Consider the following 25,890-nt stretch of genomic DNA (forward strand, 5'->3'; position numbering starts at 1 on the left):
TAAAGCCTTACTCTTACTATCGTTTTAATTTTTCAATATTTTCTTAAAATAATAATTTTGAATTGTTCCACTTCATACCATTTGGTTTGGTACAATTCTGTAGTTTAGCATTTATTTAGGTGAAAAGTTAGCTTGAGATAAACTGATGTTTTCAGATCTGTTACAATGGATCCTGGGGTAGGTTTAGCCCCCAGTCAGCAGAGCATTGCCCGTCCAGCTATATCTGCTTTAGAATGACCAAGCTCCTTGATTCAGAGCTTTTCTGAAGGAAACTGTGGGAATTATTTCTAATTTCTGACTACTACAGACTTGACTCTGTTTGCCTAACTTTTTTGAGATGTTGTTGAGGGCTTTGTACACCTGAAGTAGTAAGAATAAGTAGTAGAAGCAGTGTTTGCTGCTTCTTTTGAGAGGCAAAAACTAATTTATATTTGGCTTTTAGGGGCAGAACTGGATTAAGAAAGCCAAAGGGTAGAAAGACCACCTGTGTTTTACAGATGATCTTTGCTTTTTCTGTGGGCAGAAAACAGTTTGTTACTGAAACTTGATTATCTTCCCTTGCAGCCAGGATTTTTGGCATTTCAGTAGGTATATTTTTATTTTTATAAGAAGGAATGGTCTTATTAATCCCTTTGCAGGCAGTCGCATCTGAGTTAGGGTGCCCTGCTTCTGTACATGGCTCTGAAAGTAGAAGCTCAGCAACAAACAAAATAAACATAATTGCTAAGGGTTTCTTTTGACATGCCTTCTTAAACAAGATAATAATTCAATAATAATTCTGATAATAGGTCAGTAATAAAAATATAAAATAATAGATATAAAAGATCAAGAGAGTGACCCTATCAGCTTCAGATCTTGTAATGTATGTGATTGTCCCTCATGAAAAGAATGAGATGGAAATCTTTATCATTAAGCTTGGTGAGTACTTTCTCACTGGAGTCACAGATGGTTTCCAGTTTCTCCAAATGGGAAGCTTTGCAGAAAAGGCAGGCTAAGGCTACAGTTTTATCAGGAAAGTAGATTTGTTTGGCTATATTTATTTATACTTTCATGAATGTTTTTTTGTTTACTCTGGGAGCCATGACCCAGACCACTTTGGAAGTAAATGGATTATCTGGCACTGAGGTATATAGTTAAGTGTCGTGTTAAAAAGTTGAATAGCACTGGTGATGCACAGATTTCTGCAACGAAGAACAGGAAAATATTTGTGCTCACTTCTGAGACACCCCTTCAGGCAATCTGACACCTATTTTTTGCTGTTTAAAAGCAACCAGTAGCAGGGAAATACACTGAGCACTTTATTTCCCCGCAATACAACAGCATTTGGAAGACAAGGTTATTTATTTTCAGGTCCCTAAAAAGAAAAGATATGTATTTTTTATCAAAGTTAGCCAAATATACGTAGTTATGCTAACTTATGTGCAAGATCTATAAATGAGGAAAGAACGAAACTGCCTGATCATGTGTATGTGTTTTCTTGTTTTTTTTAAAGAAATCTGTCCAGTAAGAGCTGAATCAGTTTGTCACTTTCTCTTAGTCACTTATTCCTGCACTAGCAGTCAAAGAAGTATCTAAGTTAGCAGGTCTTTCCTTTCTCTCCTAGGGCACTACAGAGAATTATGTTTTTGCTCTAGTTTAAGCGATATGTGGAGATAAATTATGTTTTAATTAATAAACATTAAAAAACATTGTCTTAGACCTATACATTCCAGTGTTCACTCATAAAGGTTAGTGTTCTGAATTCCGAGTGGTGTTAGCGTTGTTTACATGGAGGAATTTATCATGATAGCTGTCGTTCAATAACTATCTGTGTGGAAGCTGACGGAGCAATTTTATTGTTACCTCTGGGTTAGTTTAACCCCCTTATGATAAATCAGAAAAGCAGTTTTCATCACGTAATAAACGCGTATGCAAAAAGCTATTCTTAAATATTCACTCTCCAAATGTACTTTCTTTTTTCTTTAGTCTGAAACAGCACTGCAATACGGTCTTGTTCTTATTGCTGTCGCTATATGTCTGGCCTATCGTTCCAATTTATTTTCTTTGTTAACTTTCCACCTTATTTTCTCCCTATCTGAGCGTTTCTCCTGCATTTCCTCTTTCTTCACCTTCTAGGGCCATGCATAACAGACAAAGAGCAGATCAGTGCAACCTAATTTTCTCCCAAATTTCCATTTATTATGATAATCCTGTGATAACTGTATATACCTTAGAAGCATGTAGTTGTCTTTTGAACTTCAATTTTGTAGTAAGGTAGCCTTTTTGCAGAAGAAGATTAAAGCTGCATCTACCTAAGCTGTGTATCACCTTTATTATGCAGGTGTAAACCTTTTACTTTTTCACTGTAAGGAGTTATGTTTGTACAAAGGTAGTTTTACAATGACTGACTCTGCAGTGGGATGACAAATAATTACACCAGTTTATTGTGTTAGTAGCAGTACTTTGACCATTTTGGTTTAGTAGTATGATTTTCATTGCTTTAATCTGATAAGCTTTACTGTATTAAAGTGCACAGGCTTCTGCATGTATTTGTTTTGCCTGAATTAGTGAGTTTGTCTCTTTATATCCTTAAAAGAGAACATACCAAAATGAAAGTTGTTAGACTGATGCATATAGGTGCTTTGAGGCACCGTCTTGAGGACTGTCCTTCTCTCTCTCCTTTGTCTATACAGAGAGAGTCTGAACTTGTGGCACCTACTCCTAATAAGCATAGACTTCCTTATTTTTTCTTTTGGCTTCTTGGATTAGAATCAAAATTTATTCCCTTTTGACTGTTGATTGACATGTTGTTGGCTCTTCCTTGATGTTTTTTCTCCTCTAGCTGGGGATGGAACAGACTCAAACGTTGCAGTTCTTAAGCTACTGAGTTTCTTCATGTGGCTTCTGAATTTTGAGATCTTTCAAGTTTGTGGTGATCTTTTTTCCTGGTGTGACTGATTTGCAGTTCCTGTAACTTCATAAGTTCTAGATGTAGTTATTCAAATAATCCACGGCTTTTTATTTAAACATCTATCTGATGCTACACTTGCATGCATACATACATGCAAACATATATAAAATATTTTTTTCATCAAGACCATTTAAATTTAGTTTACTCACAGTGTTATGAATGCTGCTGCTGCTGTACCTTTCACAAAAACATTTTGAAAACAGAGCAAATAGTTTAAAAGGCACTGTTGAGACCAAGTGCTCTGCACATAATACTGTGATTGAGACAGCAGGGGGCGCACAAATATAGTGGTTCCCCTTTTCCCCTTAGAGCTGGTGGTCTCAGATTAATCCATATATCTCAATGCAAAAATTAAGTATAGAAAAGGGATATTCAGTGATAATTAAAATTAGATTGTGAGAATGGTTAATTTTATTGCTTTGCTTCCCTGAACAGGAAGCAGTACATCGGGGAGCTCTGGCTCAGCACAAGCCACCCCGGGAGTACTTGGAATGGGTGGGGGCGCAACTGTGTTACCTGCGTTTGAGTACAGAGGTACCTGGATACCTATCCTGAACATAACAGTACAAGGAAGTGCTAAAGCTACCTAGTAAGTACCACTATCCATTTAAAAAATACATATAATAAAGATTTTTATTTACAGCTTAATTATATAAGGATTTTTTAAAATCAGTTAATATGGAGGCGTGGAGAAAATGGTAACTGTAGATTTGAGGCCTGTCCCATGCTTGGGATTCTCTCCTAGTGCTATCATTAGATTTTCATAATATGGTCAGATCTCGTATTTTTGTGCAGTGATTTGATTCCAGGGAGATGGATTGTGAACAGAGCATCAGAGGTCTTTTTGCCAGGGTGGACCTTTCTCTTCCCAGATCACTGTGCCTTGTCTTCCTCTTTATGTGAGGAAGGAAGTGTGTTTGAGAGACTACACAAAGGAGATTTGCATTGAAGACTTGTCATACCCATTCCCATGTGACTGTAACAAGTAATGTCATTTTTCAGTAGTTTGCTTTCCTGTCTGTGAAAATAAGGGTATATGACCTCTACCTCACAGATATGTCTTAACTATAATACCCATTCATGATTTTAGGTATTTAATACATATAAATATTCTGTTCTCAGTTGTAGGAGCTAAAACTACTATATTTTGAAAAAAGTTAGTGTAAAATATCACTTTGAACAAAATTTCTTTAATATGAACAATTTTTAGTAAATGTAAGCATGTAGTTCATTTTCTATTTAAAACTTTTAGTATATAAAAAAAACAAAATATGTGACAATTCTGATCCAAGAATTAAGAACTTCTGAGAAATATTTTCAATCACTTGTTAAATAATTACACTAGCTTAATGACTTCAAAATTTAGACCTCCTGGTCAAAAATGAGTAAAATGACAGTGTTAGTAGCATGAGCCTTTGGAATGGAAAGGAGAAATATAAACTAAAATTACGGTAATTTTGAAAAAGATAAAATTTTTATAGGCTTCTTCTGTATACAATGGTTGTAGTATCGAGATGTATTACTTTTTTTTTTTCCCCCTCAAATATCCTTTGTTGTTTTTAACACTTCAGCACAGTGACATTTTAAGGTTTTTTTGCAGTATAATGCATACAGTTTATCAAAGGTTATTTTTAAATTGGATTTTAAATGTGAAGTCATACTCTTTTTTTTTAATTCATCTTCCATTGAAAAATTCCATGAAATTTGGTGGCAAGATTAAAAATACTACTCCTTTTTTTTTTTCTTTTTTTTCTTTTTTTTTTTTTACAGTCTTGGTCCACTTCAAGTCAAGTAGAATTCAGGGAAAAAAAAAGATAACTTAATGGAAAGAATGCAATATTACTTTTTTGTGATTCAGCCAACTCACTTATCTGTCGCTGTATAAAGGCTTGTAAATCATGATGAATGTTTTTCTAACTATTCTGCAATCTGTGAGGCTGCTAATGGAAAATTATAAGCTTGTAATGAGGAAACAGTGTAGTCTGTTATTGTCTGTTACTTTTATTATTGGTCAGATGATTGTAGATGCGCACTGCTAGTTTTAGGCAACCTGTTTTTCTGCATCATCTGAAAGGCTGCCTTTAGGTTGCGAGGGTAGAGAGGGTTTAAGCAAAGGAGAAAGTTTGCATCATGCATCAAATATTTTGGCTGGTTCTGGAATTTCACAGCAGTTTTTCTCTCTGCCACATCCTTCAAAGTAGTCAGATGATAGCCAGCTGCAATATAGAAGTTCTGTGGTAGCATGGTACTGAGCTGAGGCAAAAGTGCCCAACTTTTCAAATCGATACCTGTTTGCATGCCAAACTGAGTTGACACAGCTGTGTTTTTTCTCATGGCTACACATTTTTCTTTTTGTGGAGTCATTGTTCCTCACTTAATTGTTACTCTGATTTTGCTGTCCCGATTACCTTACGTTTTCTTGTTGTTAATTGCTGCTCCAGAGAACGAGCATTTGATCTCCACCTTCCCCACCACTTTTTCTGCCTTGTCCCACTCTAGATCTGAGAGTAGAAACAAAAGTTGAACATCTGATCTACCTATACTTCCTAAGCCTTCAGATATCTAAGGCCACTTTCTGCAGGAAAGTAGATGGTAGTGTTGTTTTTGGGAGGAGAAAGAAAGAAAAGCCTTTGGGCAGAAAGGACTTGTGACAAGGCGATATTAAAGTATTTTTAAATTGTAGCTGGAGTACCTGGCCTTAAGAGTGGTTTGGAGACCAGATCGTGAAAAATGGTTTTTGGTTGTTGGGGTAGTAGGCAGTTTCTGTATGACTGTCTCTCCTTGGGCAGACACTGGTGCTGTAGCAGCTACAATCTATTTCCGGCTGGATTTGTAACTCAGCAGTTCTTTATGTGCTTTTAGGGTAAAAAAATGAGGAAAAGCAGCAATGAGGCAACAGCTCTAGAGTAATGATGTTTTAATTGCAGGGCATTTGGCAGTGCATGTCAACAGTTCCTCTTTGTACAAATAACTTCCATTGTTTACGTGTGCATTTAACATAGTTGGTGGGAGGTGATGAATATTTGGTCATACGTTATCTTGCAGTGGCAGGGTTTTCAAGTTTTATGGATCCAGTGATAATGATCATGGAACATCTGACTTGTTTTCAGTTTGTTATAAGAATATTCACCCTGTCACGCTGCCTTATTTCCACTCTTTACATTCTTCCAAAAAGGTTCTTTTGCAGTAGGTTTAAGTAGAATGAGAATACGAGTAGCGTAATATCTCTCAGTGAGACTTCCTCGTATGTGTTAATGTCTTAATATTTTATTTGCTGATCTACATACTCAGTTTCTACCCTTTCATTTACTGTTTTATTTAGTGACTCATTTACTATTTTAATAAATAACTTAATTTATGAGATATTTTATTTTTCTGGAGTTTTTATAACTTTCTAAGGATGATATTTGGGGTCTGTTTGTAGTTAACAGGTGTTTGGAATCTTTTTTTTTTTTTCTTCCTGTTTTTAATCACAGTTGTACTGTTACACTCTTACTTGTAACGCTTTCCGTTTTTTAGTTTGGAAATGCTGGACAAAGTAGAGCCACCTACAATTCCTGAAGGCTATGCCATGTCAGTGGCGTTTCACTGTTTACTGGATCTTGTCCGTGGTATCACTACCATGATTGAAGGAGAGCTGGGAGAGGCTGAAGCAGTCAGTCAAATCACAACAGAGGCAACCTTATCACCAGCACGGTCTTCAGAGCAGCAAGACTTGCAGTCTGTATCTGATGAATCAGACCAAGAGCTAGGTATTTGAAAATACAAATAACAGAAAATACAACACCAGAAACAAATCTCATTAGTAGAATTGTATGTTTACTATGTGTACGTTCTTTTTAATGTTTTATGGAGATGTAGCATCTACATCATTAAGATTACTTTGAGTTTTATGCAAAGCAGAGTTAAAATAGTTCATGCTTTGTTGTTTAAATTTATTGTCTTGAAATATGTAAAAACTTTCAATGAACTTGTGATTCTTGTTGATTTTTATCATTTCTAGTTATATTTTTTAAAAGTATTTGGAAATAGCTTTTAAAGTTTCTCTGAAATAACTGCTAATTTGGGGGTTAGGTTTCTATTTTGTTTTGTTTTTCGGGGGACAGAACAGCAGTAGGCTAAAGAAGATACTTGACTCCACATACTGTTTCTGTCATGTAGCACTTTAGCCATAGTCTCCTTGCAGGATTTTAATACTGTTTTACATGTATGTGTGTTGTTGCAAAAGCAGAGGAGTGATAATAGGCGTTCCTTTCTCCAGCACTACTATTCTGCCTTCCTGTGTTCTTAACTCTGGTTAGCACTGAGATCCAGGAAGGTCACAAGAGATATTCTGACTGAAAGAAACATGGCAGTTACAAGCATGTTACAAAATTCTGTTTCTAGTGACAAGATGAAAAGACAGATGTTTTAATGGAGAGATGTTAAGTAAGGATTCAGGGAGGAACTTACCTTCTTTAGAAGTAGAATAATGGAGGCTTTTATTTGTGCAGCATATGCGGAGTCAGTATAGGTACATGGAGACAGGTTTGGCTCCCTGGTGTGATACTGCATTGTGTACCCGGAAGATGAGATTGTAGCAGTGAGGTCGGTACCAAGGCATCAGCGCTGCAAAAGGCAGGGAAGCGGGTTTGTCTTGGCACCGGTCTTGGCTGCAGCAGCCGTGGAGCTCTCCGTGGTGCTGAGGCAAACAGCCGCTGCTCAGCAGTGTCGCTGGCAGGGCAGAGGGAGGCAGGAGCGTGGGAAAGATAAGAGCAAATTATAAGTCTGTCAGACTTAAAATTATTTCCTGTTAGGTTAGAGAAATGAAAAAATGTTCCAGGAACTGGAGAATTATAAACGCCTGGAGAAAGATGTCTTTCCATCACTGCAAAAGTTCAGTGTGGGTTTCTTGTCTACCCCAGGTCCCTAATTTATGTATGCACTTCTGCATGCTTATTTTTATAGACAGTCTTAAAATAATTGCAAGTATTGTGCACAGTACAGTTAGTTTTATGTGGTAAGCAAACAAGGGAGTTTATTAGATTAGGTGACACTGGGAGTGCGTTGAGAAATGTGAATGAAAAGTGCCTTTCATGTGTGGTTTCTTTATTAGCAGTTGCGTTGATGACGCTTTTTTACTTCAGAAATTTTATTTTAAATGCAAGTGTTTAAATGGTGCTGCAGTGTGTGTGTATGTGTATGTGTTTGTATATATATAATGTATATATGTGTGTGTGTGTGTGTGTGTGTGTATACTATATATATGTAAACACACTTTAAAAGATCCAGCAGTGAGCATGGTACGTTGGTGCCAATATTTTATTTAATAACTTTCAATTATGTTTTTCTGCTACAAATATGTATATGCATTTCTTTCAAGTTAGCAGAGCTGTCTGGGAAGAAATGGTGAATGCATGTTGGTGTGGTCTTCTTGCTGCATTCTCTCTCCTACTTGATGCAAGGTATTTGGTCTTTTATATCTCTTGTTCTTTCCTAGAAGGTATTCCTAGCTATATCTTGAACTGAGTTTTGAAACTGTTCAAATTGACAGTTGTTTGGGGGAGAGCTCTTCCCCAATCACAAGCAGACGATACCAGAGTTTTGTGTGTGAGTGATGGCTAGACCTAGTGAGGATCCGTTAGGAGTAAACTACATACAAGTCCCTGAAAGCGTAACATAAAACTCTAACGTACATAGGGCAATTGTACATACTTGTAACGTACGTGGAGCTCTAATACATAGAGAGCAGTTAGTTACGTTTTCAAAGACTTACATTTAAACTATTTAATTTTGTTTATTCCTTTTTATTTTGACTGAATGTTTCATCACATTGAAGTGATTCCTCTCAAGTCTTGATTACTGTTTATAAGGGGACTAAATTTTTCAGTACTTGTTAGTGCTATAGAATCTTTTCGTTGAAGTGGAATAGCTATTTAGTAGGTGATAACTTTGATAACTTAACTGTCCCTTTTTCTGAAATCAGTGTTAAATATCTCCTTGTAGGCTCCTTTGTGCTGAGTCATTCAGAACTAAAGACCCATTTTATAGGAAGTGGTTCTAAAGAATTTTATTGATTGGTTATGCTTGCTCTTCAGTATTTAGAATGTTACCAGTTTTAAACTGTGAGTTCTCGTTGCTTTCACTTTTGGTTAGCTGCCTTTTCTGTGCATGGATTAATTCCTACTAAATGATATGTGCTCTTTCAGCACTGATGAAGCTGCCACTGAAAATATTTTAAAAGCAGAATTGACCATGGCTGCACTTTGTGGAAGATTAGGTCTTGTCACATCCAGAGATGCCTTTATCACTGCCATTTGCAAAGGGTCCTTGCCTCCTCACTATGCCCTTACTGTATTAAACAGCACAACTGCAGCTCTGTCCAGCAAATGTAAGTATATATATTTCCTTTATAATGTGTTCAAATATGTTTAATTTTGTTACATTACTAATTTTTTTTAGTGTTAACTTTGTATTGTCCATGCTAAAATAACTCCAAACCTAACTTTTTTCTCGACATACGATCGCACACGTAAACAAGCATAGCGTTCTTTGACATAAGGTATTTGGTTACATTAATTTACTCAGAATCGTCAGGCGGGATTTAGACTGCCTGCCTCTCAGATCTGCTTAGTTTTGCAGCATCCTAAGCCTGTTAGGTTCTGTTCTACTCAACCTAAAACATTATTTCCTCAAATGCTTAGCATATATCCAAAGTTCCTGTTGTAAGAGGAAATACTATCCCAAAGATTTGTTATGATGTATAGTCAAGGCATTCAAACTCTTGGAAAGTCCCTGGGCAAGAAGTCGCAGACGCTCGAGAGTTGGATAGAACTTTCTACGTTTGTGATATACTGTGGTCTTCTCTTACTTACTGTTGCCTAGTGACTATGGTGCTTACTGAGTAAATGGCAGCTCTTAAGTTCTGGGCTCTGTTCAGCTTACAAAAGATTGAATTGGTGCTTTCCACATCCTGAGAGAGTGCTACAAGCATCAAGTTATGGGATATGCTAGATAATGGTGTACAGTGTTTCTAATTTTGAAATAGAATTATTAGGTAGCCAGAAATTGAATTACCTGGAGACTGTGCACGTGGGTCAAACGTTAGACATCTAATATAAAATGAAAATACTGTTGTCTGGGAAAGAGGACCAGAACCTCTTCCTCAGCCCATCAGTTGAGTGTATTAGATCACGAATCTGTGAAACAGTGCTAACAGTGAGGTGCTGTTGTGTGCTAAAGTGCAGTACTTCTGCAAGTTGCAAATGTAGTTTAGAAACATAAAATAAGTTGAGTCTTGATGTTTTTATAATGCACTTTTTAGATTTTCTGAGGGGAGAGAAGCGGTGAGCTTCACCTTATTATATTTAGGTTGGTATGTTACTCTTCTTTCTACAGCTAAGTTACAAAAAGGATCATTTATAGTCCTGTATTGGAAAAAACATCACAACGTAGCAGATGTAACACCTTTATTTTCAGACTGTACAAGGACAAAGGTAGCAGAGTGATTTTAGATAGACAACTCAGTTGAGGCATATGCTCGACCTGTACTTGCTTGTATTTTAGCACAAATATTTCATTTTGGACATAACATATTAACATGTTGCAAGCAATACCTTGTAGTTGATAAGGAACAAATTAATACTGGTTCCTTTAACCCTATAGAACAATACTTTAATAATCTAAATGTATCTGAAGATCTCAATATAGTGAGCTACCTTAAAGCTAGTACTATGATAAAATTCACAGAAACTTGTTTATCAGAAGGTGATGGTCGTTAATACAGTAAGTACTGGCTTTTAAGGTTGGATTTTTTTTTTTTTTCCATTTTCCTCTAGCATATTCTATTCAGGGACAGAATGTTCAAATGATCAGTCCTTCAAGCGAGTCTCATCAGCAAGTTGTAGCAGTAGGTCAACCCTTAGCTCTTCAGCCGCAGGGAACAGTAATGGTAAGTACAACTTGTAAATGATCTCTGTCTTGCTAAACAGCTTCTTTCTGCATCTGTGTGTCTCAAAAGAGACAACAGATAAACAGCGTTCTTACAAACAACAATTATCTGAAATATTCTCTTAGGCTCTTAATTGAGAGAGCAAAGGTCTGTAATTGTAAAGAAGCCTTGCTCTAGGCTTTTATCTGAATTTTAGCCCAGCTCCTACCTATTTTCTTTGAAAGCCCTTGGATCTCTTGCGTATGACTCACTCTTTGGTTGGGAGCTTCTATTGCTTTTGGTTTTAGCTGCTTTGACCTTTATTGCATGTAGCCTGTTCTCTGCTTAGTTCAATGAAATAGGCTCAGCATGATGTCTCAATCTGTTTCCTAGTTAGAAAAGCAAACTGGGTTTCTGCTTAATCTCTGATGTGCTTTACATCAGAGTGTGATTACAGGAGAATTATTCAAGTTATCATTGGTATTTTAAAACGCACATTTTAAGGAATGGGCAGAGTTAAGTATTAAAAGGGAAAATAATAAAGCTCTGAAGGCCTCTTGCCGCAAAACAAAGCGTGCCAATTTCAAAATTCATGATTTCCGTGTCTTCCTGTCTCTGCTGCAGAGAACTTGATTGTGTGGCCTTATATAACGAAAGGAACCCAAATGAATTGTGTTCCTGGGCTGAAGAAATTTTTGGTAGGACAATTTCATTTTGGAAGTGCAGAAAGAGGATTCGGATGATGCAGGAAAAGAAACAGGTGCCTAGATAGCAAGCTTCAGAGCCAGTCTTGAAACACACAAGTAGCTGAATGACACCAAATGCAGAAGGCTATTTTTTAATTCCAGATAGGAAGTCAGCGACCTATTTTCTACTGTGTTGTGTTTGCCAGGCATATTTTAACGTACACTGTTTTTTTTTAATTTTAAAAGAATCCATCTGAATGGAATTTACATGGATGGATTATTATTCCAGAGGATCTGAATGGTAAAACTTAGTGGCAAATTCAGTGAAAAACTCCCTTAGGAATAGCAGTATTTGGGCCTCTCAGTATCCATAGCCTTGAGATAGTGATAAAGAAGGCCAGTAATCATTTTCATTGTATGGAAGCATCTCTGCTCTTGATAATATTTGCTTGTTTTTTTTTTTTTCTTTTTCCTTCCTTCCTGGAAGGTAGTGATTGGCTTCCCCTTTATGGAAAAAATTCTCAATCTAGTTGGTGAGATTCACAGAATTGCAGAATTGCAGAGCAGTTGAGGTTGGAAGGGACCTTTAGAGATCATCTAGTCCAACACCTCTGCTTAAGCAGGGTTACCTAGAGCAGGCTGCCTGGGGCCATGTCTGGACAGCTTTTGAATATCTGCAGGGATGGAGACTCCACAACCTCTCTGGGCAACCTGTTCCAGTGCTGTCACCCTTATGGTAAAGAAGTTCTTCTTAGATTCAGGTGGAAATTCCTGTGTTTGTGCTAATTTCCTCTTGTCGTGCTGTTGGGCACCACAGAGAAGAGTCTGGCCCCATCCTCTTGACACCCTCCATTCAGATATGTATAGACATTGATAAGATCCCCCACTCAGTCTTCTCTTCTCCAGGCTGAACAGTCCCAGCTCTCTCAGGCTTTCCTCATGAGAGAGATGCTCTGGTGTGCACCACCAGTTACTGACCTCGAACTAGACTTTGCGCCACTGATCACAACCTTCTGAGTTCTGCTGTTCATGCATTTTTCAGTCCACCTTAACGTGAGCTCATCTAGCCCATACTTCATCAGCTTATCTATGAGAATGTTATGAGAGAGAGTGTCGAAAGCTTTACTCAAGTCAAGGTAGAGAGCATCCACTGCTCTCCCCTCATCTATCCAGCCAGTCATTCCATCATAGAAGGCTATCAGATTGGTCAAGCATGATTTCCCTTTGGTGAATCCATGCTGACTACTCCTGATCACCACCTTGTCCTTCATGTGCTGGAAATGGCATCCAGGATGAGCTGTTCCGTCACCTTTCCAGGGATCAAGGTGAGGCTGATTGGCCTGTAGTTCCCTGGGTCCTCCTTGCCCTTTCTGAAGACTGGAGTGACATTTGCTTTCTTCCAGTCCGCGTGCACCTCTCCTGATCAGCTCAGCCTTTTAAAGACGATTGAGAGTGGCCTAGCAATGACATTGACCAGCTCCCTCAGCACTTGTGGGTGCATCCCATCAGGGCCCAGGGACTTGTGTATGTCCAGTTTGCTCAAGCGATCCCTGATCTGATCCTCCTCCACCAAGAGGAAGTCTTCAAATTGTTGAACTGTACATAACTTTCACCAGTGTTTGCCACACAGTTTACAAGTTTTTTACTTTGTTGGATATGCTCTTCATTAGCAGATTAAGGTATGACAAAACAAAGGAGGAGTCTTTTTCTTTTAATGGAAACAGGAACACAGAGAGTGCTGGTTAAATATGTTGAACTAAAAATAACGTTTGCGCAAATATTTGAGGCACACCTAGTTATGCCACAATTTTTTCCACCAGGAAACATTTCCTGAAGCAAGCTTTGCAAGTTTGTCACGTGCAAGGAGCTCTGGTATTTGGTTTGAAAATCCTTTAAAACTTAGGGGAAAGCTTCTGCTATGAGTATTCTGGAGTGGCCATGAGCCGAGTGTTGTTCTGCAGTGTCAGAGCTTACAAGTGGTGGCGTCCAAAATGGCTGTGCATGCATGGGAAGCGGTGTTCGCCAACTCTTTGTAGGGCAGCCATTGGCCTTAAGGTGTTACTGCTTTTTTCTTGTTACACTCTTAATTGAGACCTAATATTGGCACTATTTATTATAAACGTACCTTTGGTATCCTGATCCAGTGCCTAAAGCCTGAAATAACCATTTCATTCAAAGTGTGTTAGGCATCTGTATGAAAACACATTATTTTCAGTGTTACAGAAATTACAGGTGACTTCTGGGGAGGAGAGAAAACGTTGATCAAACTGTATTCAACCCCAGCAAGATTAAGACTGAGGGATGGAGAGCTATTGAATTACTTATGTAAAATAAGTATATTGCACCAGTACTAATTTTAAATGTAATCTTTAAGCTATTTATTAAAACAAAAAGTTTGCAAGTTTCCTAGAAACATTATTTTTGTAGAATTATATATATATATATACATTTTTTTTTTTATTTTGGTCTTCTTTAAGCTGACTTCAAAAAATATCCAGTGTATGAGGACGTTACTCAACTTAGCCCACTGCCATGGAGCTGTTCTTGGTACATCATGGCAACTTGTTCTGGCTACTCTTCAGGTATAGTATAGGAAATAAGTGTGTGGTTTCTGATGCTTTGTTTTTTGATTATAATTGGATTTTAAATTTTTATGTGGACTATAGAAAAAGCTTTGATTCTACTCATGCTGTACTTTGAGTTGCCTTGAGTAAGAACTATAGCACTTCCTTTGAATTCTGTTTGGACTGGCTGGCTGCCCACTAATTCAGGTAGTGTTAGTTTCCTCTCAGTCTGAAGAGGTTTCTCTGCTGAAACACTAATATCTGAGATCTAACTATTTCTGTGTAAATAAATATAAGATAAGGTGTTTAAATATTTCTACCACTCTATCAAAGTCTGTGCTGAAAATCATCCTTTTGTATTGCAGCATCTTGTGTGGATTCTGGGCTTGAAACCTGGTGTTGGGGGTGCTTTAAAACCTGGAAGAGCTGTAGAAGGGCCCAGTACAGTAAGTGTGATTGTTCATTCTGTAGCTTAATGATTATGCGGTGTTTTCTGTTGCAATCTGTAAGACAAATTTATATTTCTTTTTAAGGTTCTGACTACAGCAGTTATGACTGATCTGCCAGTTATATCCAACATACTTTCAAGGCTTTTTGAAAGCTCACAGTAAGAGATCTCATTTTATAATTAAAATAATGTATATGTATAAAACTTGGCAGTGCTTTGATGGCTGTTATTTTTCAGGTATCTTGATGATGTCTCCTTACATCACTTAATAAATGCCCTTTGCTCCTTGTCTCTGGAAGCCATGGATATGGCCTATGGAAACAATAAGGTAGAAAGAGTTCTTTGTCTTCCTTTTAGATTTTTTTGTGAAATGGGCAGAAGATTTGTCTATTTCTTCGCTAAGCTAACTGCTTCTAATGTTAAGCCGGTAATACATTTGATACTCTAAACTGTAAAATAAGTTAAGAATGAGACAATATCTTGTTTATAATGGTTCATATGGTTACTAAATCCTCTGAGCATTTTTATTGTGTTCCTGTTATGTTTTTTTTTTTAACTGAGGAATGTCATTTGATTCCATTAATCATATTATGGATAGATAAAATTTAAAAAAGCCCCTGTAAACTCGGAGGTTAGGTATTTTGAATGGCACAGTACATTTCTGTAAGGTGCTCATTTTTGCTCCCCCTCCCTTTTTTTTTTTTTTTTTTCATATAATACACTTCAAAAATAAGCATGACAATTTTGATATTAAAACAAGTCTGATAGTTCTTATTTACCTGGGAAAATGATAGAATTTCTGGCAGCCTCAGAAAACAACTTTTGGCCCAGAAAGGTTAAAGACCCTGTGATCAAAGAGGATTGAACTTGTCTTCTCCTCGTCATAATCTAATCCCAGAGGAGGGTTTCTGAAAGCCCTGTTGCTTGATTTTATTTATTTATTTATTTTTTACACTAGAGATAATGGTGACAGAAAGGAAATAGAACTTTGATTTAAACATTTTTGTTTAGAATGTTTGATAATTATAGTATCAGTTCAATTCTTTAAGGCAGAGAGAGGAAAATGAATTAAAATAAGCAGTAGGTGTTTAAAGTTCACTGATAACGAAAATAAAAAGTCATCATAAATGGGAACAGTGAAGGGCAGAATAATTTCAGGGCAACAGTAACTTTGAATATATAGATTTTTTATTATTATTATTGTGATTTTTCTTTTTGTAAGTCTGTTGTAAATACTTGCATATGTATGTGATGAATGGAAATTTACGTATGCCTGCAGGGCATTTATGAAGCTAAGGGAAGATGAATCAAAAGGGGATTCTTAAGTGAAGTAGTCTATAGTGTTGATTTATATATCATTTTTGATTTTAAAAGTCATGTTGGAAAGCAAGTCTATTTTGCTAGTAAAATATATTATGCAGTCCCGCTTCATACTAATTTTATAAAAATGAATTTTGAAAGGAGTATCAGGATTCTGGCTCCTTGTTCAAACTAGGAGAAAACTATAACACATTATGAAGGGAATATTCTTCATGGTATTCTGTTGCTACCCCCTTGTGGCTTTTCTTGAAGTACTGCAGGTACTGCGGAAGCTTCCCAGCCCTGCTGCTTATGCTGTGAATATTGTCACAACAGTTTATGAAATACAGTACTCCCATGCAGACTAACCACATCCTGATTTATAAAATAAAATGTGGAGATAAGCTCTTACATTATTTCAGTTACCTCAGAGTCATGTGTTCAAATTCCATTTTACAAAGGAACCATCGCTTTTTGCTGTTGCTAAATTACTGGAAACAGGACTAGTTAACATGCACAGGATTGAGATTCTTTGGAGACCTCTGACCGGTCATCTTCTGGAGGTAACCAGTTTCTTTTATCCATCATACCAGAAGTTAGTTTGTAATAATGAAGATCTTGTGGAAGTATGTTTAATCTAAATCCAATTTATATGTTTTATGCACTTTGTTTGTACAACTTGAATACATCACAGTTTGAATTCAAAAGTGAATTTAAATACTTAAATCCTAGTATTTTATAGCTCTTACTGACTTTTTCTTTATGGTGCTGTCTGTCTGTGTTATACCTTATAAATACAGTGATAAATGTCAGTTTACAATGCTTCACATATGATTTATGCTCAATAAAGCACAAGCAGGTTTTATTTGGGATTCATATAGTGCAAATAGCTAGGGAGACTTTAAGATACTTTTTGTTCCTTTGCCAGATAGGTTGAAGCCATTAGATTTACATTAGATTTTTTTTAAGGTTTTTTAGGTTTTTTATTTTTTTGTTTTTTTTAATAGTAAATGTAAACAAATGTTTTGGGTGGTCTCATAGAAGCAAATCTTGTATAAATAACAAAATAGTTGTCATTATCGTATTTCAGTTTCTTGAGTAACTATTTTACCTTCTATATGAAAAGATGTGCTTCATCAAGGGGAAAAAAATCTTAAATTTTGAATTTGAACTTGAAACTAAAAGCAAATGAGGGCCTGTAGTTGTTAAGTTTTTTTCGTGTTCAGTGATATGTACAAGAGTGGAAATACAAGAATAGGGTTGCATATAAAGTGAGTAAAGGAGAGAGATTTTTCTTCCTCGTTTTCCAGAAAGTGTTGGACACTTCCTTAGAAGCAGTACGTTATAATAACTTTATTTCAGACAGTATTACGGATTGGCCAGCTCTAACCTTATTTATGGAAATCATCTCATCTCCACATAATCTTACCTTCTCTTCGGGAGAGAGAATTTGGATACTTAAACGTCTAAAGGCTTAAAGCAAAAGCATCTCTCTCTCTCTTGCCTCCCCCCCCCCCCCCCCATAGAATTCACCATCCACATCCTAAGAGTTCTTATTTCCTCTAGTAAGCAGTCTGCTTCAGTCTCTTATCCAATATGGATTTTTTCCACTATTTTGAAGAAAATACACATTCTATTTCAGTTTATTTTACAGCATTGTCTGTTTTCCTTTTAAACCTAAGTCTTCAAGGAGCAATGAGGAGGGAGAAAGCACCATCTGCAAATTCAGTTAAATGCAACCTGAGGGAAAAATTTCTTCCCTGTCTCTCAAATTGATGATCTGGTCAGATCCACCATATCAGGAAGCAGTTCAAATTCTATCTTATATTCTTCTTACTCCATATTTTAAAAAAAAAAAAAAAAGAGTAACTCAGGAGAGTAGCTATTTCTTGTCTGCCTTTTGGGTTTTTTGTTTTCTCGTTTTACATGAAGCTAGCTATTCTGTCTCAGCCTCCTTTTAAATTTTGCTAGTGGCTAATAAGAAGACAGCAAACCATTGCAAACCACCTTGCTTCATTGTGAACCTGCTTTGGATGTTGAAAGGTTCTGTATTCTCACTTCACTTAAGCTAGGGCTAGAAGGGTGGGTGGAAATAATCATTCAGAGGTAAGTGAGACGATAGACCTCTGTCTTGTTTGACAGAAATGTACCAGGTACGGAAGTACAGTTCATAGTATGTTTGTATACGTGGAATGGTTTTGCATAGTCTTTTTATTTTGCTGTTCTACAAAAAGCAACTAGCAAAACCATTAGGTTTAGATAATTAGGATGCAAAGAACAAAAAGAAAGAAAAGTGCATTTGAAAATTAAACAGATACTCAATGTTCACTATTGTTTTGTCAAGTTTTTGAAATAATGATTTGTAAGCCTTGTTTTGCGTTCACCATGTAGTTGTTCTTTGTATTTGAGAATGTAGAAGAGCAGACGCTTGGATTGTGCTGGTTGCTGTCATGCTCCCACACTTGATTATGTTAACCTGAATGTGGAAGGTGAAACTTGGAACTTTATAGTAGCTTAAGGCCAGGTTAAACCTAAGAGTTGGAGGCATGCATTAGAGTTGTTTGGTACTTTTCAGTCTATTATTATCTGAATTAGCAATTAGTATATTGACACTGGGGAATGTTTTGACTTGAACTGCTATAATTTTCATTTTGTTTCCTCTGTCTTTCACTGCATCCTATTGCTTCCTTATTCAGAAGGTATGTCTATCCAAAAGATAAGTTTTCTTTTTGACTATCAAACTTAATTTTTATCATTTGGAGAGTTGCATTTGCTGTATTAGTGTATGATAGTTTATTACAGCTGTTTGTAAAAGTCTACTGTAATTCAAATATCTAATTTTTATATATTAAATATATTCAAATCTTGGTTAAATAAAAGTGGTCTTAAACAAAATACTGTTGTATTTTCAGGTCTGTCAGCATCCAAACTCCAGAATGAGAGAATGGGGAGCAGAAGCTTTAACTTCTCTTATTAAAGCAGGATTGACGTTCAGCCATGATCCTCCTTTATCACAAAATCAGGTAAAGTAAGCTTATGAAGAGCTGTCTTACTTTTTGGGAACTCGCAATGAACATGAAATCAAAATCTCCCCTAGAGGAAATTTTCTACGGTTCAATGAGTAGCTGGCATTCATAAAGCAATTTTACCATTGAGTTTATAAAGCCTAAAGCTATAACATTCAGATGCAACTATGGAAAATCACCTCATACATGCTCGTGAACTCTCCCTTTGTTATGCAAGTGCATAACAAAGAGTGATGTTGCTTGCACATTATGTCCATTCATTGGAAGGAATTATGCATTACCCTCGTGAGTGCAAAACAATTTCAGAATGTTTAGAAGCATATATATGTATATATATGTGTGTGTGTATATATATATATGTTTATGATTTAATGGCAGGCAAAAAAAAAGTTCTTATCTTGTGAACTGCATCTATTAAATCCATTTTTAATAAAGCATTCGAAGATTTTTGCTGAGGTTCAGTGAATAGCATTTCCAAAGTCTGTTTGGTAGAATTCCTCGTCTAGCCCTGCTGGTTTAACATGAAGTTGCGTGATATTTTTGTACAACTGTGACAGCATGCTGGTCCCTCCCTGTGGGACCTGGATAACAGGGTGGGGGACAACACTACAGGTTTCCTGCGGAGGTCCTTTATAAACAGCTTTTTTAAAAGGCCAGCACAGCACTGGTGTTTCAGAACACTAGTGTTTCAGAACAAAACTGAATTTCAGAATTTTAGATAACTCTAAGATTCTCAAGAAGAGGTTTTTAAGCTGGCACTGTGTGGTTTCATACATTATATACAAAAATAATTAAGGATCCTGTTAAATTTTAGCATCTTTAATGTGCTTTATTGTTTACTTTTAGAGACTGCAGCTGCTTTTGCTAAATCCACTAAAGGAGCTATCAAACATTAGTCATCCCGATATCAGGATTAAGCAGTTGGAGTGCGTGCTACAGATTTTGCAAAGTCAGGGTGACAGCTTGGGACCTGGTTGGCCATTGGTGCTTGGAGTCATGGGGGCAATTCGAAGTGATCAGGGGTAAGTGATGGAAATAAAACTTAAAAATCAATAAAGATAACAGCAGAAAGAGTTCTGCTTTTACTTCTTTAATAACTACTCTATTAATAGTCATGATTGTCATTTTTAACTTATGAACAATTTTACTCAGCAGAAATCCAGTTTGGGTATTTTTTCCTGTAGCACGTGTTTTATACTGAACTGATCTTTCAGAAGACCAAAGTGTTGTTACGTTCTACCTTCTCCCATGGTCAGCCTGCAGTATATACTGAGGAGTACTCCTTGTGCCAGCTTGGTTTATTTCAGCCATCTGGTGAGCATATCTCTAGTGCCACCAAAGAATTCTGCGTGACTTAGCTGTTGCTTGCAGTTCCTCTCTAGTTTCTTTTTCTTTTTAAATCTTTAGGTAGCCTCTAGAATGTGTCTTCCTCTGAACTTTATCTCTTCTTGTTAAAGACCTTTTTGAGTGGCTGCTGCTAGAGCAAAGGTGGAAGATTATTTATTTGCTGGGAGTGAACCCCTTGACTGAGTAACACAGCTTATGACTGTATTGTCAGGATAGGAGGCATGAACTGGGCTGGTGTTTGGCGCTTGAAATCCTCTTACCCATAGGAGAAGATGAGAGCTGAAGTTGCAGGTTCTTTTGCAATTAGCAGTTGAATCAATATCTGACCCTGGAGCTGTAAGCCCCAAGAACTGTACCCCTACACTTAAACTATCTTATTCCTTCTTTGGTACTAGTCAAGACTGTGTGTATGAGGATAGGTCATCAAATAACTGTCAGAAGAATCCATCTTACTGCATCTCTCTGCCTTCTCCCTCCCTTAGCTTCTGTCTTCTGGCCTTATGAAGACCTCCTAACTGCCTCCAAATGCTTGAGAGATTTTGCTCTTGTGCCAGTATTCTTTGCTCTAGCAGCAATACTCACCAAACATCCCGTGAGCGTTCGTGGCTCTCAGCTTGCTTTTTTTTAGTACAGATCAGATGTCATCTTAACCAAGCTTCCTCTGCTGTTTCCACACTTGCTACAGTGTGTTCTGTGGTTCCTGAATGTTGTCTCATTTTCACTGTCATTGTTGACAGAAGGGAACCAGCACTGATATATTCTCAAGATAGGCTTCAGATCCCTTTAGACCTCAGGCCCATACCTTGCCGGCAAATGTCTCAAGATGTTACTAAGATCTTGTGATACACCTTAGTCTCATAGTACAAAGAAGAGAGAATACTCTCCTTCAACTACGTAGCACTGTTTATCCAAACCACCTCTTTTCCTTGGGAAACAACTGAATATCTTGCCTTGCTTATAGTTGTGATCACAAGATGTGGGCTCTGTTGCCATACTTTAAGCTTATTGATCATTAGACTTTCTTCACAGGTGTCTTCCATCTGGTCAGTCAACATCCTGGCTTCCAGAGTAGAGATCCATTTACCTTGCAGAACCTCTTGCCAGGCTGTTATAAATACAGAAGAAGCTATTTTGAGCACCAGTGATACTTCAGTCGCTTCTTGATTGCACCGTATTAGCCTACCAAGCAAAAAGAACTCTTCCTTTGAAGAATTTCCTTTCAGTGGGATGTCCCTGTCTATTTTAAGGTTGGACAAAGCCTTAAGGGATCTTAAAGATTTCTAGCGCTAAGCTTAGGCTTCTTGCTTTTGCATTTCCCTTTTGGGTGGCCATCCATAGCCTTAAGAGCGATCTAACATTTTGAAGAGCTGTCTTGTAGTTGCCATTTGCGTGAAGGACTTGGAAAACTTCTTCCAAATACATAGTAATGCAGGGAACTTAATTGGGAAATGAACTGTGTTTTGAATTTGTTCTAGTGGCCTCCCATTTGAAGACAGAGAGAGAAGTTACTTTCCCGTTAATTCAATTCTTCAAAATGAGTAATGTGACCATACTTTCATTTCCTGCCTCCTTCCCTTCTCCCTTAGCGTCCTTGAAGATCGCATACCTCTTGAACGTTGCAGTTGAGAGGGAAATGAAACAGTTTTGGGTGTGTTTCACTTTATAAATTCATATAATAAGTATGAGGGAAGGTAGTGTATGAGTATTTCCGCTGTATCTTTGATGGCAAAGATAAAGCCTTTGGTCTCCTGTGGTAGGATGGGTGTATCTGTAGTACGTATTTGTTATAGAGAATAATTAATTATACCATTATTGTGCATGCGAAGTTTCTTGTGCGTTTCTCTCACTTCCATCTTGTGTTGACTGTTAAATACAGTAGAAATGACCCACTGGTGATTTTTATTTTGAATTACACAGAAAGAAGAAATGGTTCTTTTATTTAGCATTCTGAAATATGTAACTAACAAACCTGTATTCTGGATTTCTTCCTGGAATGTGAATTCTGACATGAGGCTTCCGTATAACAAACCTTTGTTTTTTGGGTTTTTTTTTTTTTTGAGGTTGAATCTTAAACTTTTTTTAAAATTCTGTAATGAAATTTAAATGCAGCTGCAGCAGCTTGCCTTCTTTATTTTGTTATCTACACTCCACCACTCCTTGTTGATTCTTTCATTTCCTCTTTTACTTAACAAGTTTTTGGTTGTAGATGACCATCCTGCTTGTGAGAGCTTCTCTCACAAACCCTTTCCACGCTGCAGTGTTATTTTGTTTTTGTATTCAGAATCCAATTCTGAAAGTAAAATATTTATCAAAGCTATATTTAATGCCAGAGATTTTCAAAAGACTTTTTCTAACATAACACTGTATTGAAGCAAGTAAGACCTGATATACAAGCAGCCATTAAGTTGGCACGCATCTTTCCTAATAAATAAAAAGACATTTTGCCTTTCCATCTGGTTGGCATACTTTAAGTAATCTCTCTTTGTAACTGCTGATACAAGAAACTGTTCAGAACAGCTTAGTCTTTGGAAGTTTAAAAGTTAGCTTACACATTTGAATTAACAAATCCTAGAACTTCCAAACAGAGAAGCAGACTTTGCTTTAGTGTATATAACTAGTTGAGGACCACTGGAGGGTCTTATTGCAACTTGACTAATTAACATGGACTAAAATACTTTATCAGAATGTGAAGCTTCAGCTTAACGTTGTATCAAACAAAATCCATGTTGAAACGTTTTAAGTTTCAAATTCATCATGAAAATTTTTAATGGATCTTTCTTTTTTTCTTTAATAACTAAAAATAATAACATTTTAATAGCATTAAAGAAAGTGTTATTAAAGATGTTATCTCCTGAGGTATTGTATTCAAAAAGTTTCTGTGCTCTTGAAGAAATTTGAAATGAGAGTGTGTGTATGTGTGTGTGTTTTTTTTGTTTTGTTTTTTTAAGAGAGTCCTTAATACGAACTGCATTCCAGTGTCTTCAGTTGGTTGTGACAGACTTTCTTCCAACAATGCCATGTACTTGTCTACAGATAGTTGTTGAAGTTGCAGGAAGCTTTGGACTTCACAATCAAGAGCTAAATATTAGCTTAACTTCAATTGGTTTGTTGGTGAGTTTTATATTAACCTACAGCGGTGCTGCTTCAGGCTTTCATCTTCTTTTATTTATTTATTTATTTTTAACGAAAATTAATTTGTAGTCCATTCTACAAATGAAAGCCAAAACCTATTTTTTTGAATTATTACAGAACTCCCATGCAGTCATTTGGAATCGTACGTAAATTGAGCGAGCACAGTTTATCTTTAATGCTACGTAACACCATATTTATGTAAAACAAATAGTTCTGTGTTGCAGACATGTTCACCAATATATTTTTTCTAATATATTATTTCCCTTTCTAGTAGTTCATGTATAATGATGTGCTAAAAGCTACAGCTAAGAAATATGCTTTCTGTATCTTGCAGTATTTACATGATAATCTTCTTCCATCAGTGTATTTAATGTACTTTGCAAAAAACTCCTAAATGTGAAAATCCATTTATGATTTATTTCATGATCATTAAGAACAGTAGAATATCATTGTTGTCCAACAGCATGTTGTATTTATTTTGTAGTGGAATATTTCGGATTATTTTTTCCAAAGAGGTGAAATAATTGAAAAGGAGCTAAACAAGGAAGAAGCAGTGTTGCAGAAGCAGGCAGAAGAAAAGGGGGTGATGCTAAATAGACCGTTTCATCCTGCACCTCCATTTGACTGTCTTTGGTTATGTCTCTATGCCAAACTTGGAGAACTCTGTGTGGATCCCCGACCTGCAGTTAGAAAAAGTGCTGGGCAGACATTGTTTTCTACTATTGCTGCTCATGGAACTTTATTGCAACATTCGACATGGCACACTGTAATATGGAAGGTATGACGTGAGCTTCTACTGAAGGTTTTCAGTGTTGCGTTCATGTTTTAAAGTAGCATGCCTGTAATGGTTACTAATATCAGCTATTTTCTTTACGATTCTTTAGAGATAACATATGGTAGTAGAAGTTGCCTCTATGTCTTTTTTTTTTTTTTAAACGCTTTCTTTTCTCTATCTTTTAAAGCCTCTAGCAAAACTTCATTTTTGGACCTTGATCATTTCTTTCTTAAACCAGCGTAGTATAGAAAGGGTGCTGCCTTCCTGCACAGATAAATTACTCCATCCTTTGTGTGAAAACTTGGTGACGTTTGAGGGTCATACGATTGGACTAATTTGATCTGTCAAATACCCTGTTTTGGATCATGGTCATATTAGTAGTGCCTTATGGAGAAATCAGGCTGTAGTGGAATCAGTTGTTGCCTGTTGTATCTAAGCAGTATTTGAGATCCATATATATTGACCTTTTGTTAGTACTAACGCTATTCTTGTTGATTCTGATCATGCTGTTTCTAACTTTTATCAAGTGAACATCTGTATAAGACTTTACTAATCATTTGGCTGATTGTTGCTCTTTGCTGTTGCAAAGACTGCTTAGAATAAGGGAGCACTCCAGATTTCGTAATGGCATAAAGGATAATGGAAAATAAATTTCCTGTTTCCTTGTTGTTTTAGCAAATTCGCAAATATATTATTTCAAGAGTTACTTTTTTCCCCTTTCCTGACTATTACAGGTTTTATTTCACCTGTTGGATAGGGTTCGAGAATCTTCTACCACAGCAGACAAAGAGAAGATTGAATCAGGAGGAGGCAACATCCTTATCCATCATTCGAGGGATACAGCTGAGAAACAGTGGGCTGAGACATGGGTGTTAACACTGGCTGGAGTTGCAAGAATATTTAACACCAGGAGATACTTATTGCAACCTTTAGGTAAAATTACAGTTGAAAATTATTGAAAGTTACAGTAATGTACTTTCAGTTTTGTATATTTTTTTCAGTTGGAGTACTGGCTAAGAATCTCAGCTTAGAGGGGTGTTCTGTTGCGCCTCACCTCAAATGCGATTAAAAAAAAAATGGAGTTTTTAATTCCCTTTCCTTAGAGCAGATGCATCTTCTGTATCGTGGTAGTTGAGATTAAATCTCACTGTTCACAATTCCAGGTACCAAATAACTTTCATTTATAGTAGCATGGTAACAGTAATTTTTCTGATCTTTTGATTATCAGAACAAATTTTTCCTCTTGTTTTTTTTAAGGTAACAAAAGATGTGCCTAGAACTCTTCTGTAACATCAGTGTGTCAAGCTTAACAATGTTATTAAAAGGAAAAGAGAACCCTTGTAAAGTCAATGACATATATTGTTTTGAAAGGAAGAAAGGGAATTTCTTAAAGAAAAAGTGAGACTCATTATGCTATGGAAGATGTTAAGGTTATGCTCTTCCAAGTGATTCTTTTTTTTCCACCCCCTTACTCCCCACCCACCCACTGTTTCAGTCTTTCACAGTGGTGTTAATTTGAGTTACTTTACTGTTGTCCCTTCCTCAGCTACAGGTAACTGAATTGAGCTCACCTTTTCTTTTTCTTCCTTAAAATCTTCTCTCTCCCCATTTGAAGCCTTTATTTTCTCTTGATATCATTACTTCCTCCTCTTCACTTGTTTTCAGGTTCTGATTTTGCCCTTTTTCTCTTTCTTACTATAAAAATTAAGCATTAGGTTATTTACCAGGGTATTAGATAGTATTATTAGTAAGTA

The 25,890-nt window shown here is 36.6% G+C and overlaps 1 protein-coding gene across 5 annotated transcripts in view; it reads left to right on the forward strand.

The window, feature by feature from the left end:
- MON2 (MON2 homolog, regulator of endosome-to-Golgi trafficking) overlaps positions 1–25,890 on the forward strand; it is a 75,623-nt gene that overhangs the window by 27,068 nt on the left and 22,665 nt on the right. For all 5 annotated transcript variants that reach the window (XM_068934344.1, XM_068934364.1, XM_068934335.1 and 2 more), the window contains exons 11-25: positions 3,386–3,539; positions 6,470–6,702; positions 8,313–8,394; positions 9,139–9,320; positions 10,768–10,880; positions 14,023–14,127; positions 14,475–14,555; positions 14,643–14,716; positions 14,795–14,885; positions 16,318–16,419; positions 18,769–18,879; positions 19,729–19,904; positions 23,178–23,340; positions 23,846–24,139; positions 24,871–25,069. In XM_068934344.1, the coding sequence (XP_068790445.1) occupies positions 3,386–3,539; positions 6,470–6,702; positions 8,313–8,394; positions 9,139–9,320; positions 10,768–10,880; positions 14,023–14,127; positions 14,475–14,555; positions 14,643–14,716; positions 14,795–14,885; positions 16,318–16,419; positions 18,769–18,879; positions 19,729–19,904; positions 23,178–23,340; positions 23,846–24,139; positions 24,871–25,069 (2,160 nt within the window). The remainder of the gene's footprint in view (positions 1–3,385; positions 3,540–6,469; positions 6,703–8,312; positions 8,395–9,138; positions 9,321–10,767; positions 10,881–14,022; positions 14,128–14,474; positions 14,556–14,642; positions 14,717–14,794; positions 14,886–16,317; positions 16,420–18,768; positions 18,880–19,728; positions 19,905–23,177; positions 23,341–23,845; positions 24,140–24,870; positions 25,070–25,890) is intronic.

Source organism: Struthio camelus, chromosome 1, assembly GCF_040807025.1.
Source record: "Struthio camelus isolate bStrCam1 chromosome 1, bStrCam1.hap1, whole genome shotgun sequence".
NCBI classification, from domain to species: Eukaryota; Metazoa; Chordata; class Aves; order Struthioniformes; family Struthionidae; genus Struthio; species Struthio camelus.